Genomic DNA, 15494 nt, shown 5'->3' with positions numbered 1-15494 from the left:
ATGTGTCCGAAGTACACGGATGCCCCACTCGCACTATCATTTTACATGTTCCGTGGATCGTGAAATTAGGGTCAGTTCCTTAAATTTGGCATTAAAATGAGAAAGATCATATCATAGGGAACATGTGTACTAAGTTTCAAGTTTGTTTTTTTTTTTTTTTTTAAATTGATACTTGTTTATTCCAAATATTTCCTGTTTACAATTTCCTCAGTTGCCCAGGATGCAAACTGTGGATTCCCGTTTACATTTAAGCCAACTGTCCGGGAAGCAGGAGGTTGAAAAATGTGCACTGTATTATCCGAAAAAAATAGTATACATGTAATAATACTTATATTCTTTTATATGACAATGAGTGAAAAAGGAATATCTTTATAGAATGTACTACTAGTGGTAAATAATATAACATTATAAAAACATAAACGAGTGCACCTATAAACCAGATTCACATAATATTTTAACATAATCGAGTGCATCTTTAAACCATGGATTACCGTAATCAATATAAATTAAAGAGATATAAAAAAACAGACAACATGACTGCTATCTCCTGCAAGGTATGTACTTATAGTATGAAATTAATTAATGTGTTTATTTTCTCTTTGTCTAATGTATTAATTGATAAGTAACAGGGTACAGATTTCAGATGTGTTACCATGTATGATTTCCAAAGATTTAAAATATATGTCGAGGACATTTTTATCCCATCATATTTAATTTTGTTTCTTATTTTCCACACGGACCATTTTGTCAAAATAAAAAATAGATTTACAAGTAAATTTTGGTTCGAGTGACCACTGCTATCTCCCAAAAGCATAAACTGTTTTAAATTATCATCATCTAATTGAATATTCCATAATGTAAAAATATCTTTGATTTTACTAATGATTAATTTTGTTGTATTGCAATCGAAAAATAAATGTTGCAGATTTTCAGTATTATTTACAGTTTGGCAAATATGACATTTTCCGTTTGACAATTGCATTTTTTTAAGTCTACTTTCCGTATATATGATATTGTGAATGCATTTCCATTGAAATTCTTTTATTTTATTGGTGATTTTAACTTTTTTCAAATTGCCCCATACTATTTTCCAATTAATTTCGTGGCCATAAAATTCTTGCCATTTAAGTTGACATTTTGGATATATATTCTTATTAATCATGTCTCGAATATTTTTAGTTTTAATTCTTTTGGTTTGATTGTTTTCCCAGATCTGTCTAATATAACCATTTCATTAGAAAGTTTCATTTCTATGTTTGGTTTCTTATTAATTTCATTATCAATTTCTAATATTTGTAAGAAGTCAATTGGTATTGCACTTTTAATTCTTGAAAATTCCGATATGCAGTTTATTTTATCTACAATTTTTATAAATATAGAACAACAACTGTTAAATTTGTTGGTTTCTACATTCCATATGTCTTTGATATATTTCATGTTACTATTTAGAAAGGAAGAAAAAAACAATGGCTTATTTTGAAATGAAATTTTTGAATTACCAAATAGTCTCATATTAAGTACCTCGTTCTTAGTTTTGGGATTATCTCCAATTTTTAGAAAATTAGACCATGTAAAAATCATTTTCTGATAAAATAAAGGAATATTTTTAATATTTAGTCCTTTAATATTTGAACATTTACATAAAAAATACTGATCATTATACTTGTTGTCAAAGTGTCGAAGCCAATACTTGCCAATCGCATTCCAGCTTTCTAATGGTTCATGGAGAATGCGATAAAGAGACTTTATTTGTTTACTTCTAATGAATAAGTCTATACTAATCATGCCCATTCCGCCCTTTGTTATATCAAGACAACAAACCTGTCTTTCTATTTGGTTAACTTTCCCATCCCATATAAAATTCCAAATAATATTGTTTATTTCTTTTTCTTTTGAATATTTTTCAAGAATTCCCCGCATTTCAATTTCATAACTACACATGGGCAATATGAAATTTTTTACAATTAAGGTTTTACCACTAAATGAAAGTTTCCTGCTTTTCCAAACGTGGACACAGTTTTTAATCTTTTCTATTATACTTTGCCATATAGCATCATTATCAATTTCATATCCGTGATTTACTCCGAGGGTTTTTACACTACCTGTGATCCATTTAATTTTATTAAATTTTAGTTTTTTCCTTTTAAGAGATCCTATAAGTAAACCTTTGGTTTTATCAAAATTAATTTTAGATCCCGAAGCTTTTTCGTATAGCGTTAGGACATCAAAAGATTTTTCTACTGATTTCTCATTTTTGTTAAAAAGCTGAGTGTCATCAGCAAACATGCATAATTTAGTTTCTATACTTTTACCCCCCTCACCAGGTATTTGAATCCCTTCAATTTCCTTGTTACCTCGTATTGCACATGCCATTGGTTCCGCTTGCAAAATATATATAAGGGGTGCTATTGGACAGCCCTGTCTGGCCGAACGTGTTATCGAAAAATATTTTGAAACATGTCCATTTGTTTTTATACAAGTAATAGCATCATAGAGTAACATTTTTATCCATTGTCTAAATTTCCCCCCAAAATTAAACTTTTCTAATACAAAATCCACCCATTCCCATTCAACTCTATCAAAAGCTTTTTGTTGATCAAGAAATATTATTATTCCATCTTCATCTTCGTTGTCAATATAGTCTATTATATCTTGAATTAATCTGTTCAACTTCAACTTTTATTAACACTCTAGACAGTTTACACTGTAACAAGAGGCAGACAAGTAATACAAGTAATAATTTACAATGGTGAACAAGATAGAAAGAAATATACATACATAGTTCATTATACCTAATTCTCTGTACACAAGTATACACATACATAACACGTGATAATTATTCAAAGCTATAATAATGGGATCTGAGATCGCCAGTCGATTACATGTAAGTGATAATATATTAGAATTATAGATATTTCATAAGTTTTTTGATAAAAATAGACAAGTTATGTAAGACTTTTACATTACATAAAGACATCAAACCTTTCATTTTATATTCTGAGGGGTTAACAATATAGTAATTTGGAATATATGCACGTCTTAATTTTTTAACCTCGTCATTTTGACATACAAATAAGTAATGAAACTGATTTCCAATACAATTATTTTTACACAAAGTACATAGTCGTTCCTCTTTTGGAATATTATGCCATCGACCAGTTTCTAGTGGAATTTTGATATTTGAGCATCTAAGTTTGGTAATATATATTCTATTTTCTTTTTTTAATCTTACCAAATAATTTTCTAAACAAAAAGCGTGTTTAAACAGTAAATAATATCCACCTCTAGAAGAGTTTTCAGCATCACTAAACCACTTTTGAATAAACTGATCTTGTAAAATTTGCTTAACATATATTTTGATGTCAACATTTCTTAAAATACATTGATTGTTCCATACATAGCTTAAACCTGTGTTGTCTAATGTAGATCTAATACAATTAATCCACTTAGAAACAATATTTCCAGAATTATGCATCTTATACAAAAATTGGTATAATAATCCTGATAATTTCGTGCTGTTTAACAATAATTTTGACCAGAATGATAAAATTCGTAATCGTACTTTAATTTCCAAGGGATACGTGCCAGTTTCACCGTACACCATATAATTAGGAGTACTGCTTCTTAATGAAAGAATTCTTTTCAAAAATTTTAAATGAACTCTTTCTAAAGCATCTATGTTTTCGAAACCCCATATTTCACAAGAGTAAATCAGTATGGGTTCAACCAAAGAATCAAACAATTTTAGTTGCAAATCAATAGGAATATTTAAATTCCTTATTTTTCTGTAGAGAGCATAGAGTGCCTTTTCTGCTTGTTCTATCAATTTTTTTCTGGCATTTGTAAATCTACCGTTACAATTAAACAGCAAGCCTAGATAAGGATAAAAATCTACTATTTCAATATCAGAACCATATAATTTAAAATCATGTAAGTGGTTTCTTTTGCTTTTTCTTTTTGAAAATATCATAATCTTTATCTTATCTGTGTTCACAGAAAGTTTCCATTGAGTACAATATAATTCAAACATATCTAATGTATTTTGCATATCACTTGCTGTTTCGGCAAGTATGATAGTGTCATCTGCATAAAATAAGATAAAAATTTGTAAATATAGTCCAATATGTTCTTGACAATGCGTTGATACTGTTTCAAGTCCATTTATGTTATTTTCACACAAAAATTCTTCTAGATCCGAAAGAAAAATAGAAAACAAAAAAGGTGATAAATTTTCTCCTTGGCGTACCCCGAGATCACTAGAAAAGAAGCCAGAAATATCATTTCCCTTTTTGACACAAGATTTAATGTTATCATACATATTAAAAATCACTCTTAAAATTTTTCCGGTAACTTGATTTTTTACCAACTTTTGCCACAACCCCAATCTCCAAACAGTATCAAACGCTTTCTTAAAGTCGATAAACGTACAATAAAGTTTTTTACCAAATTATAAATATAATTCTATCAGCACATGTAAACAAAATATGTTATCCAGAGTTGAATAGCCTTTCCTGAAGCCAGCTTGTGCTTTTGGAATTATTTCAAATAAGTCTGCATATTTTGAAAGTCTCCCATTCAGTATGGCAGTAAATAATTTTCCCAGAGAAGATACTAGAGTAATTCCTCTGTATGAGTCAGGATTAAGGGGGTCCCCCTTATTTTTGAAAAATGGCAAAATAATACCTAATGTCCAAGCTTCTGGAATGGCTCCAGAGTCTAATATTTTATTAAATAACTTAAGATAAAGGGGCATCATAAATTGAATGGTAGATTTCACATATTCATTGATGACCATATCGTAACTTGGCGCTTTTCCGTTTTTTAAATCTTTAACGGCTTTAAAAATTTCATTTTCTGTAATTTTACCATTTAAGATTGCATTTACACGTTCGTCATTGCAATCTGGTATTTCAAAATCTACATCATCTCGTTCTCCGTCTGTGTTCAAATTTTTAAAATAAGCGTGAAGTTCATCAAGATCGATTGGTGTGTTTTTATCCTGTGGTCTTTCAAAATTATTCAAAACATTCCATAATTTTTTTGGATCATGTTGATCCATACTACGCAGCTCGTTTTCAGCTTTAAATTGAAACTCCTCGTAACTTTTGTTCATTACTGTTTTATATGCCTTACTAGCTTTTTTCAAATCGTATCTACTTTCCTCTGTTTTAAATAAATTATGTGTTTTCTTTGCTTGATGAAAATTATCTCGTTTTAAACGACATTGCGCATTAAACCACGGTTGGTGTTGTTTTGAATTTCGATTAATTTTGGCGGGTTTATTTCCGAAATTTTCGATGGCTGAATCAAGAAACACTTTATTTAAACTTTCGACTAATTCGTTAAGGTCAGTTTGAAAATTTTCATTAGTTATATCAAGCGTGTCTAACTGGTTCGACAAGTTATCAATGGTCAATTTACTTTCAACGCTGTCAACAAATTGATCTCTTTTGTCACCAATCCAACGAATATGCTTACTAGGCACATTCGGTGAATTGTTTTTATCAAGCAAATCATCAGGTAACATCGCTGAAAGATTGAATTGCAATCTACAATGAATATCAGAAAATAACGAATCAAAATCAATAACTTCAAATTCCGTAATATAGGGGAACAAATCTCCTGATACTATTAAGTAATCAACTAGACTAGTTTCTTTGCTAGTTACTTTGCCCATATTTTTGTCGTTACCAATTCTGCCATTGGCAATATATAAACAATTGTTTTTACATAATTGCAAAAGTTTGTTACCATATACGTTGATGCGACCTTTGTCCTCAGACGATCTTTGTAAGGATACATTATATAAACATAAATTGTAATAGTCATATAAACATCTATCTATCTCATCTATTCCATCATAATTCAAAATTTTTGAAAGTTCATCGTCTGGTATAATATAATCACAAAGAGACCCTGTTCTGGCATTAAAACCGCCAAGTAGTGCAGTTGCAGTGCTTTGATCTTTTAACGTAATTAATTCTGTTTCAATTTCATCAAAGGCATCCTTGGAGGAGTACCTTGAATTTTCGGGAGGTACATAAATACAACCAAACATAATTTTAGTTAATTGCATTGGAATATCTACTTTAACCCAAAGTACAAACTCAGAGTCTGTGTTTATAAATGTAAGAAAATTTTTTAAACATTTTTTAAAAATAACTGTTATACCTCCAGATTTTCGTTCAAATTTTTTTCTATTTTTGGTAAAATAATCATATCCCTTAGGCAAGTTAAGCTGGTCTAAATCATCTAGTTTTGACTCAATACATACAAAAATGTCATTTAGTTCAATCAAATCAGTAAATTCTTTAAATATTAATCGATTTTTTAGGCCACATACATTTAAGCATGAAATATTTAATGAGTGAGAATTGTTACATATACTGGGTTTAAAGTTCAACTGTCCTCTTGTTTGCCTGTCCTATATGTGGCGGGGACGGCCAAAACCTGCTCTTGATTCGTCTCGTGAGCCAAAGTGCTCCCTTAGAAATTGACTGCCTTGTTGAGATGGATACATGTTGTCTTGCGAAGGGTTGTTGGGTACATTGGAAGCATTTTTCTGAGCTTCAATTACATCTTCAGGATATATTCTGTGACCATTGACGTATAGCTTGTCTTCTTTAAGACGTGCATGATTTCCTAGACGTTGTTCTCGTTTGAAAATAGGCCATAGAACATTTCTTCTTTCTACCATTTCGTATGGATATTGCTCAAAGACGCTGAAAGATGTTTCTTTCAGTTTAGCAGGGGCAGCTCTAAGAACTTTGTTTCTATCCTTTCGACTTTCAAATTTAGCTACTATGGTTCTTGGTTTGGCGTCCTTGCGTGGTCGGAGGCGGTGAACAATATGAAATTTGATTTCTTCGTTTATCTTAAGTTTTTCTTTGATAAATTTCTGAAGGACTGTTTCCGTTTCAATATTATCATAGTCATCTTTTTCCCTCGGATCTTCGAGTATACCACCAAAAAGAAGATTTTCCCTCATCGACCTTGACTGAACTTCGAGAAGCTTTTCTTTTAGTTCCATATTTTCTTGTCTCATATTATCGAATTCCTCCGTTATAAAGCAAAATCTGTTTTCAATCTTTTTAACTACGTGTTCAGATCCAGTTACTCTGCCTTCTATTTGCTTCATATCTTGCTTGACTTCGGCAAGTTCTGTGTCTAATGATGAGAATCTGCTTTCGATCCCCCCTAGACGTTTATCAATCGACGGTAAAGCATCTAGATGTGACAGTTTTGTATAAATGTCATTTAATATAGATTCTAGACAGATTTGTGTATTTTGTGCGTTCGAAATTTGGGGGGAGGGTTGATCGGAGAAAACCAATTTCTGTTGTGGGTTGCCATGCAGATTTGCTGGTGTGTTGAAAGGTACATAGTTAAGATGCTGTCCATATAAAACTTGGCGTGCACTTTCGATTGAATTTCCAACAGGAGTGTCCACTAATGTGTTAGCATCACTAATGTTTCTTCCTTTTACAAACCCTTTTTGATCTGAATGTATTATTTTTGGTAAGACTTTTTTCAGTCTCATTGCAAGAAGTTTTGCTATGATTTTGTAATCGGTGTTAAGTAATGTAAGAGGTCTCCAATTTTTAATATTTTCCCTTTCACCACCCTTATGTAATAACGTAAGAACCCCTTTATGTTGTGATTTACTTAAGACATTTTTATCAAATATTTCTTGAAGGAGTGTGAAAAAATCATTTTTTATTATATCCCAATACAGTATGTAAAATTCAGATATAATGCCATCCTCACCTGGTGATTTGTTAGTCTTGAGATCTTTGAGCACTTTTTCTAATTCTTCCATATTTATATTACTATCAAGCATCTCCTTATCGTCCGAACTTACCTTATTTTCAATAAATTGGCAAAGCTTTTCACCGCTATTTTTGTCCCACCCTTCAGCCGTAAAAAGTGTGGAATAGAAATTTACTTGTTCTTTTAATATCGAATCAATATCATATTTATACTCACCCGTTTTTGTTTTTATACGATTCCATAACTTGTTTTGGCCATTTTTCTTTTCTAAACTAAAAAAATATTTCGTTGATTTTTCACCTTCTTCTGACCATTTAATTTTTGCCCTAATTTTCGCAGATTCTGTAAAATTTGTATAAATATCCTTAATTTCGCTTTCAATTTCGGTTATTCTAGAATTGGTGATACTTGTTTTTTTCCTCTACTAATTTTAATCCTTCGAGTTGTTTTTCAAGTTTTTTAATGTGATTGTTATTATATACTCGATTTAGTGTTTTACTTACATCAATTGTTAGAAATTTTATTTTACTTTTGGTAATATCCCACCATTCTTGTATATCATTATATTTGTCTTTACTATTTTTCCATCCTTCCCAAAAGATTTTAAAAGCATTTGAAAACTGCTCAGATTTAATTGTATTTAAGTTCTTAGAACATACTCACCCCTTCTCGTCCAATGAAAAGTCAGTTTTTCACCCTCTAATTTTCATAGTACATGGTTTTCCATGCACTATGAAATGCTATACATGAATGACTTTTCATTGTCAGTTAATTATGAAAGTGAACTCTTAATAACTGCACTAATGAAGTGTACAATCACCTGAGGCATTTTCCCTTGGAAAAGAGCAAAGATTAAAACAAATTATTTTGAATTTTGCAAATTTTCATTAATGTTCTAATGGTACACATATATAGAATAAACAAAAACAATGGGGGTAAGGATGTAAGTAAAATAATATTTATTTATTATAAACCGGGCATTTGAGGGATTTTTTTTTCTTTCAAGAAAACAATTTCAGGCTGCTGATATATAAAGCAAAGGATTTTTTTGCGGAGAAACACACAATACATATAAAGTTATCAATAAAAAAGTAAGCATTTAACGTTGAATGGTCTGGATTTAAATGCTTATACAGAGTTTTATATTTATAAAAAAAAATCAAATTTCAAAAAGGGGATTAATATAACATTCTGTTGCTTTTTAAAATAAAAAAATCTCAAGATATATTAGTATTAAATTTTACCTGAACCAAAAGAAAAACAATCTATCCGTTCGGTCCTCACAAACTATGTCAGTCCTATTTCATTCCATCCATTGAAATGATGATTACCTATGTTTTGGTTCATTATAAAATGTGAACTCTTTTTAAGGTTTGAATATTACAATGGGAAAGGCTAATTTTGTAAGGTCACTCGAAAGTGTGAATATGTTCTAAATTGGTCAGACAATACTTGATCATGTTTTATGAAGATTTAAGCCCTCGGCTTCGCCTTGGGCTTAAATCTTCATAAAACATGACCAAGTATTGTCTAACCTATAAATAATCCACATACCCGGCCCTCTTTCTATATCATCTAACTTAATTTTTGATGTAACTATTTCGTGATCACTAAATGGGAAATGAGATATACGAGTGTTAAATATTTTACTATTCAAAGATTTGCTGCAGAAAATAAAATCTATACGAGACTTAGAGTTTCCTCTCTGAAACGTATAACGTTTTGTATCTGGAAATCGAGATCTCCATATATCATCTAATTCATATCTCAATAAAAGATTTTTTAATTCAATTGTACCGACGTCATTATTTTGATGTGATGGCATTCTGTCTATTTTTTTGTCTAAAGTACAATTAAAGTCTCCTAATAATACGGTGTAGTGTTCAACGCTATCATCGTCATACACTTTATTTAAGTTGCGCAAATTTTCGTAAAAAGTCTTTCTATCGGAACCGTTGTTCGGTGTATATACATTAATAATATGATATACAGCATTATCTTTTTTTATGTCACACATTTGACATCTTCCGTTTTCATCGTGATTTATAAAAGTTACATTTTCGGAAAAATTCTTTTGCAAAAGGAATCCCACTCCCCTTGAATCAGAAGTTCCGCAATTCCAAACTGATTCCCCTCCCCCAAATTTTTTCCAGTCATTACCCCAGTTATCAATATCAGATTTTGAACAATGTGTTTCTTGAAGACAAATAATATCGAACTTTTTTAAAACTAACCAATTAAAAATCATATCTCGTTTTTTATTGTTTCGTAAACCATTTACGTTTATAGAAGCAATTGACAAAGACATATTAAGATCGAATAGTTTTTTGTTTCTTTCTTTCGTCATTTAAATGTTTCACTTGAATGCTTTGAACCTGATTATATCTATTTGGAACAATAAACTTAACGGATCGGTTATGTGTATACCTTTGTGTAAACAAATCAGGTAAAACTTTAATCATAAAGCGTCGTTTAAAAACCGTATAAGGTGTAATAAACAGATACTCATTCATGTTCTCATCATATAACAATACTAAGCGTCGTTTAAAAACCGTAAAAGGTATAATAAACAGATACTTATTCATCTTCTCAATATTTAACAATACAGTTTGGTATAGCTTAGCAATGTTTGCACTTTTTGCAATATATACATATAGGCATATAAACGAATTATTTTTAAATAACATATACATACGAAAAATATGTTTAAAAAAGTGGACATAATATTTACAGTGATACATTTGTGTTTTTTGTTTGTTTTTGTTTGTTTTGTTTTTTTTAAATATTTGTTTTTTAACATTAAAATCAGATTAAGTAGTCAGAGTGTTTATTCACATGGGTTTAATCATGATCTATTCCTGTCTCTTTTCTTGATACTTTGGATGTCCGGTCTGCAGATGTTGGAGTAGTTTTGTCACTTCTGTTGCGTTTTCGATCAATCGGAGTGTTTGATACGACGACGTTTGTGTTTGGGCTATTTAGAAACTCACACAGTTTACTGTTAATTCTTTGTGCGCCCTCTGTGCTGACGTGTACCCCACTACTGTCATTTTTATCAAACAACGTTCTGATTACAGCTCCGTGTTTATAAAATTGATCATTTATATCAACAAATGCTACAAATTGTTCTCGAACACAAAGTTTTTTCATGAAACTATTTACGTTTTTGGTTGTTTCATTTATTTTCTGAAACTGAGCGCCGTTGCCTTTTCGCGGTATGATATTGCAAAGGCCTATCTGTGCCTCTGGAAAGCTAGACTTTACACGATTGACAGCGCTTGTAACAAGAAGGTTTATTTGATCAGAGTCACTTTTATTTCTACTTATGTCGTTTGTGCCTAGACAGATAACAACCTTTTCAATATCTTTGTTTTCAGTTTTTTGAAAAGCTAGATCAATGTTTTGTTCAATTTTGTCAAAGGATCCTCCAGATATTGAAGCGTTCACTATCGAATCGTCGATATGACCCAGCCTAATGCAATTAGATGCTCCAAGGAGAACAGACACCGTCTCTCGTTCACAATTTGTGTTGTCTGATGCGATGGATTCCTTGTCGTCTTCGTCAGTGTGAATGTTTTTTGTATTGTCTTGTCTACCCTCTAATATTTCAGGACCATAACTGCCCAATTCCTTTTTTTCTGTTTCCTGTTTGTACTGTTCACAGTCTCGTCTGGCGTGACCATTGGCGTTACAGTAAGAGCAGTAGGCTTCACTTGTACAGGCGCTAGCTACGTGACCTATACCACAACAATTGTAACATCTCTTTTGATTAATGAGACTTGGTTTGTCCTTACATCTGTATGAAGGATGACCTGTGATATGACAATAAATACATGGAGTGCGATTGTTATCAGCAAAAAGTCTTACTTCAAAACGACCAAAAGATGTTCTATTCGGAAGCACTGTATCACATTCCAAAATATCAATATACCGAGACCCATTTTCGATGTTTGTGCCTTTGATAACGCCTCGTTTTAAAGAGCCTGGAACCACCTTACCAAATCTAAGCATCTGAGCAACAATATATAAGTTGTCTAGTTCGTAAGGTGCGTCTTTTATCGTTACATGAGTAATTAAACTCTCTACTTCGTAAAATTTAACAGATCTGTCTCTTAGTGCGATGCCTTGAGCCGCTAGTCTGTCTTTACTTTCAGGGTTTTTTAGGGTTACTATGCAGTCTTTTTCAGTGATTTGAATTGATAATACATCCTCAATATCAATTACCTTAGCAATTTCTGACAATACATCATCATGGGATATCCCTTTGAGTCCCTTGGTGAAAAAATGTATAGATAACTGTCTGTTTATCTTCGACATTTTTGTGAGTTCCGTTCAAGATGTCAACAAATGGACATGTATATATATCACAAATATCACAAATACTAGATTGTTTTGAAATTAAGTTTGCGAAATTTACTCACATATCCATCATTTGGTATATACCATAAGAATATCTTGAAAATTGGCACCAGAAAGTTTAGATATAAGAAATTTATAACACTTTTCCGATGAAACAAAAAACTCACACATCCATTTTCAAGGGGACATAATCCATAATAAAGTTTCAAGTTGATTGGACTTCAACTTCATCAAAATCTACCTTGCAGGGCGAGTGACCAAAAACTTTAACCAAAACTTTAACCTGAGCTTCGCACTATCTTTTTCTTTGTTCAGTGGACCATGAAATTGTGGTCAATACTTTAATTTGGCATTAAAATTAGAAAGATCATATCAAAGAGAACATGTGTAAAAAGTTTCTATTTAAAATGTCTTTAACTAAATCCATTGGATGTTGGATATGTACTGATTGATAATTTAGTCTTAGATGCATGATTTTTTTTAAATTATTTGTTAGTGGCTTTAAACTAGCTGTCGGTAACTGAGAGAACTCTCAGATCAGTAATTAGTGTTTTTTTTTTTGTTGGGATATATAAGTACCCGGCCACGTCCACTCTTTTTTTTAATTTTTTTTTAAATTTTTTTTTTATAAAACAATATGGCAGGTGACAGACGTATTTTTTTTTAGTGTCCGATTTCTTATGTGATTTCTTTGGAAAAATGAGGTATAATGCCTGGGAAAAGTGCTAAACGTAAGGACATTAGTTTACTTAAGATTCTGGAAGCAAAAAAAACAACAAAAAAGAAGTCTAAGAAGAATAAATATATAAATATATAAATTCAACTGAAAATAACAATAATACTATCAATACAGGTGACGTTAATTCAGGTGAAAACAAATCAACAGTTCCACATTGTGCCGGTAGAGTAAACACGGGTGTAAATATAAACAATAACAATAACAACAAAATGAGCCAGTCACAGTTCAATCAGACTGATACACAATTAATGTACCAACAAGGCCCAATGTTTCCATTTCCACAACAACAGCAGTTTTGTTCTAGTCCGACGACTGGAGTGTACCCTCCGCCGATGCAGCAGTTTTCACCAATTACATTTTCACAACAACGACCACCTTGGGTAGACGAGATGTTCAAACGTATGGACAGTTTTGAGTCCAAATTGGATAAACTTGAACAAATCGATAAAAAAGTTACCACAATAAACTCTAAAGTTCTTCGTCTCGAACAAGGCACAAATTCTTTGGATGAACGTTAAGAGCATGTAGAAAAATGCACCCAACTCATTAGCGATGATTACGACGGGCAGAAAGTGAAGTTCACGGATATGAAAACTGAACTTACCAATATTTCTAAAGCTATGAAATCTAGTACTTTTGAAGTTAATAAAATAGATAAAAAGCTTACTTCGTCTGTTTCTGACTTACAAAACGAGTGTGGTAAATTGAAGGAAAGTATTTTGGATATCAAAATGAAGTCCACGAGTAACAATTTAATTTTCTATAATATACCCGAAGCTGAAACTGAAACTGAAATTTGTTCAGAGGTTATACAACGATTTTGTGCGGATACCATGAAAATTGAAAATCCAGAACGCATGTTATTGATGCACATCGTCTTGGGGGAAAAAAGTCTGAAAATTAGACATGTATATGTTACGATCAGCGCGAAGTTGTACGTAGAAACGCAAAAATCCTGAAAGGTACCGATTTTGGCATTTCGGAACAACTACCCCCTGAATACAGAACCGCAGGAAAGAGTTGCTTCCCCTTATGAAAGAATTGCGCGCTAAAGGTACTAAAGCCTATTTTGTGAAAGACAAAATTTATGTTGGTGGAAACGAATACGCTCATGCATAGAGGTTACCCAGAGAACAAACTCAAAGCTTGAAATGTCTGTCGTGGAATGTAAATGGTCTAGAGTCATGTTATGATGACAATGAATTTTTAGATATTGTTTGTAAATATGATATGCTTTTTCTTTGTGAAAGTTGGTTAAAAGACAATAACTTAATAGAAATTGATGGGTTTGCCAAAGTATCATGTGTTAATTGTAAACAAAATATTGGTATTAGATCAGAAGGAGGTATAGCTGTTTTTTGTAAAAAATATATAGCTAATGGTATTTTTGTAGAAAAAAGTTTGAATATGGTATAGTTATTATTAAACTTGATAAATTATTTTTCAATTCATTTGATGATATTTTTATTTGTTTTGCTTATATTCCACTTGAGAAATCAAATTTTTACCAAATTTGTGAACATGATTTCCATGAAATTATTGAAAATATTGTCCTTGAGTATAAAAGCAAAGGTACAGTTATTGTATGTGGTGATCTTAACAGCCGTACAGGCGAATTATATGATATGTTAGAAACTGATAATTTAGACCGGTTAATATATGGCGTTGAGTCCGATGATATCCCCAGTATTTCTAAAAGGCGCTCTATGGACAAAGTTACAAACGTATTTGGACGAAAGTTGCTACAGATGGTCCGAGAACACAATTATTTCGTAGTGCATTTCTTTTAGAAGATAAATGAAAATAAAAAAAATCCCACCTGCGCTTTCTCAAAGAAACTTTTACAGTGTGTTGTACTACTTTTGGGACAAATTATATCAAAATTATAGAAAACTTCATCGGCTCTAACTCAAAATATGGACAATTTTATGTTTAGGGCGTCTTGAAATCTTTTGACAGCTTCCGAAGTGCTAATTTTCAACCTTTTTCAGCTGGACCAAATCACTACTTTCCTTTAAAATTCTGGACCCAAATTTTTTTACAGTGTAATTTCACCCCCCTACTTGCAATTTGAGGTATTAAACATGGAGAAATAAATTTGGAAGGGGTATACAAATTAATGACAAGTAACCCACTGTCAACACTAGGGACTATATAACGAAAATCAAGGGTCGACAATTGTGGTCTCGGACCAGATGTGTTACAATACGGGCCTCACGATTGGTAATGGTCGACTAGGTGACTTGTTGTTCATCTAACGGTCAAAGTGTTAATGACTATGTTCTAGAGTTTCCAGAAAATTACAATAGTATAGTGGACTTCAACGTTTTGCAATTTAAAGCATTTTCCGACCATGCACCGATTTTTTATGATCTTCGTCTATCCCCCCGTTTGCTTACAAACAACTTTACAAATACACATAACATTATAAAGCGGGACTCAAGTAAAAATCCCGAATATAATCAACTTCTTTTAGAACACAGTGAATAACTTTTGACGATCGTAAATAACTTATCCAGCGACGACGATGTGAACGATGCTGTCAGGCAGATAAGTTCTGTTTTGTATGACAATGCATTTAAAGTATTTGGAAAAACCATATTCGTGAACAATTCGACAAATGTGA

The 15494-nt window shown here is 31.7% G+C and overlaps 1 protein-coding gene across 1 annotated transcript in view; it reads left to right on the top strand.

Moving 5' to 3' along the window:
• The first annotated feature begins 353 nt into the window (after positions 1-353).
• The window catches only part of LOC139482256 (sulfotransferase 1A1-like), a 51902-nt gene continuing 36761 nt past the window's right edge, over positions 354-15494 (top strand). The window contains exon 1 of the mRNA XM_071265995.1: positions 354-554. Within this exon, the coding sequence (XP_071122096.1) occupies positions 483-554 (72 nt within the window). The 5' untranslated portion in view covers positions 354-482. The remainder of the gene's footprint in view (positions 555-15494) is intronic.

The sequence above is a fragment of the Mytilus edulis genome, chromosome 7, assembly GCF_963676685.1.
Source record: "Mytilus edulis chromosome 7, xbMytEdul2.2, whole genome shotgun sequence".
Lineage (NCBI taxonomy): Eukaryota > Metazoa > Mollusca > Bivalvia > Mytilida > Mytilidae > Mytilus > Mytilus edulis.
This window is presented reverse-complemented; position numbering and strand designations above follow the sequence as displayed.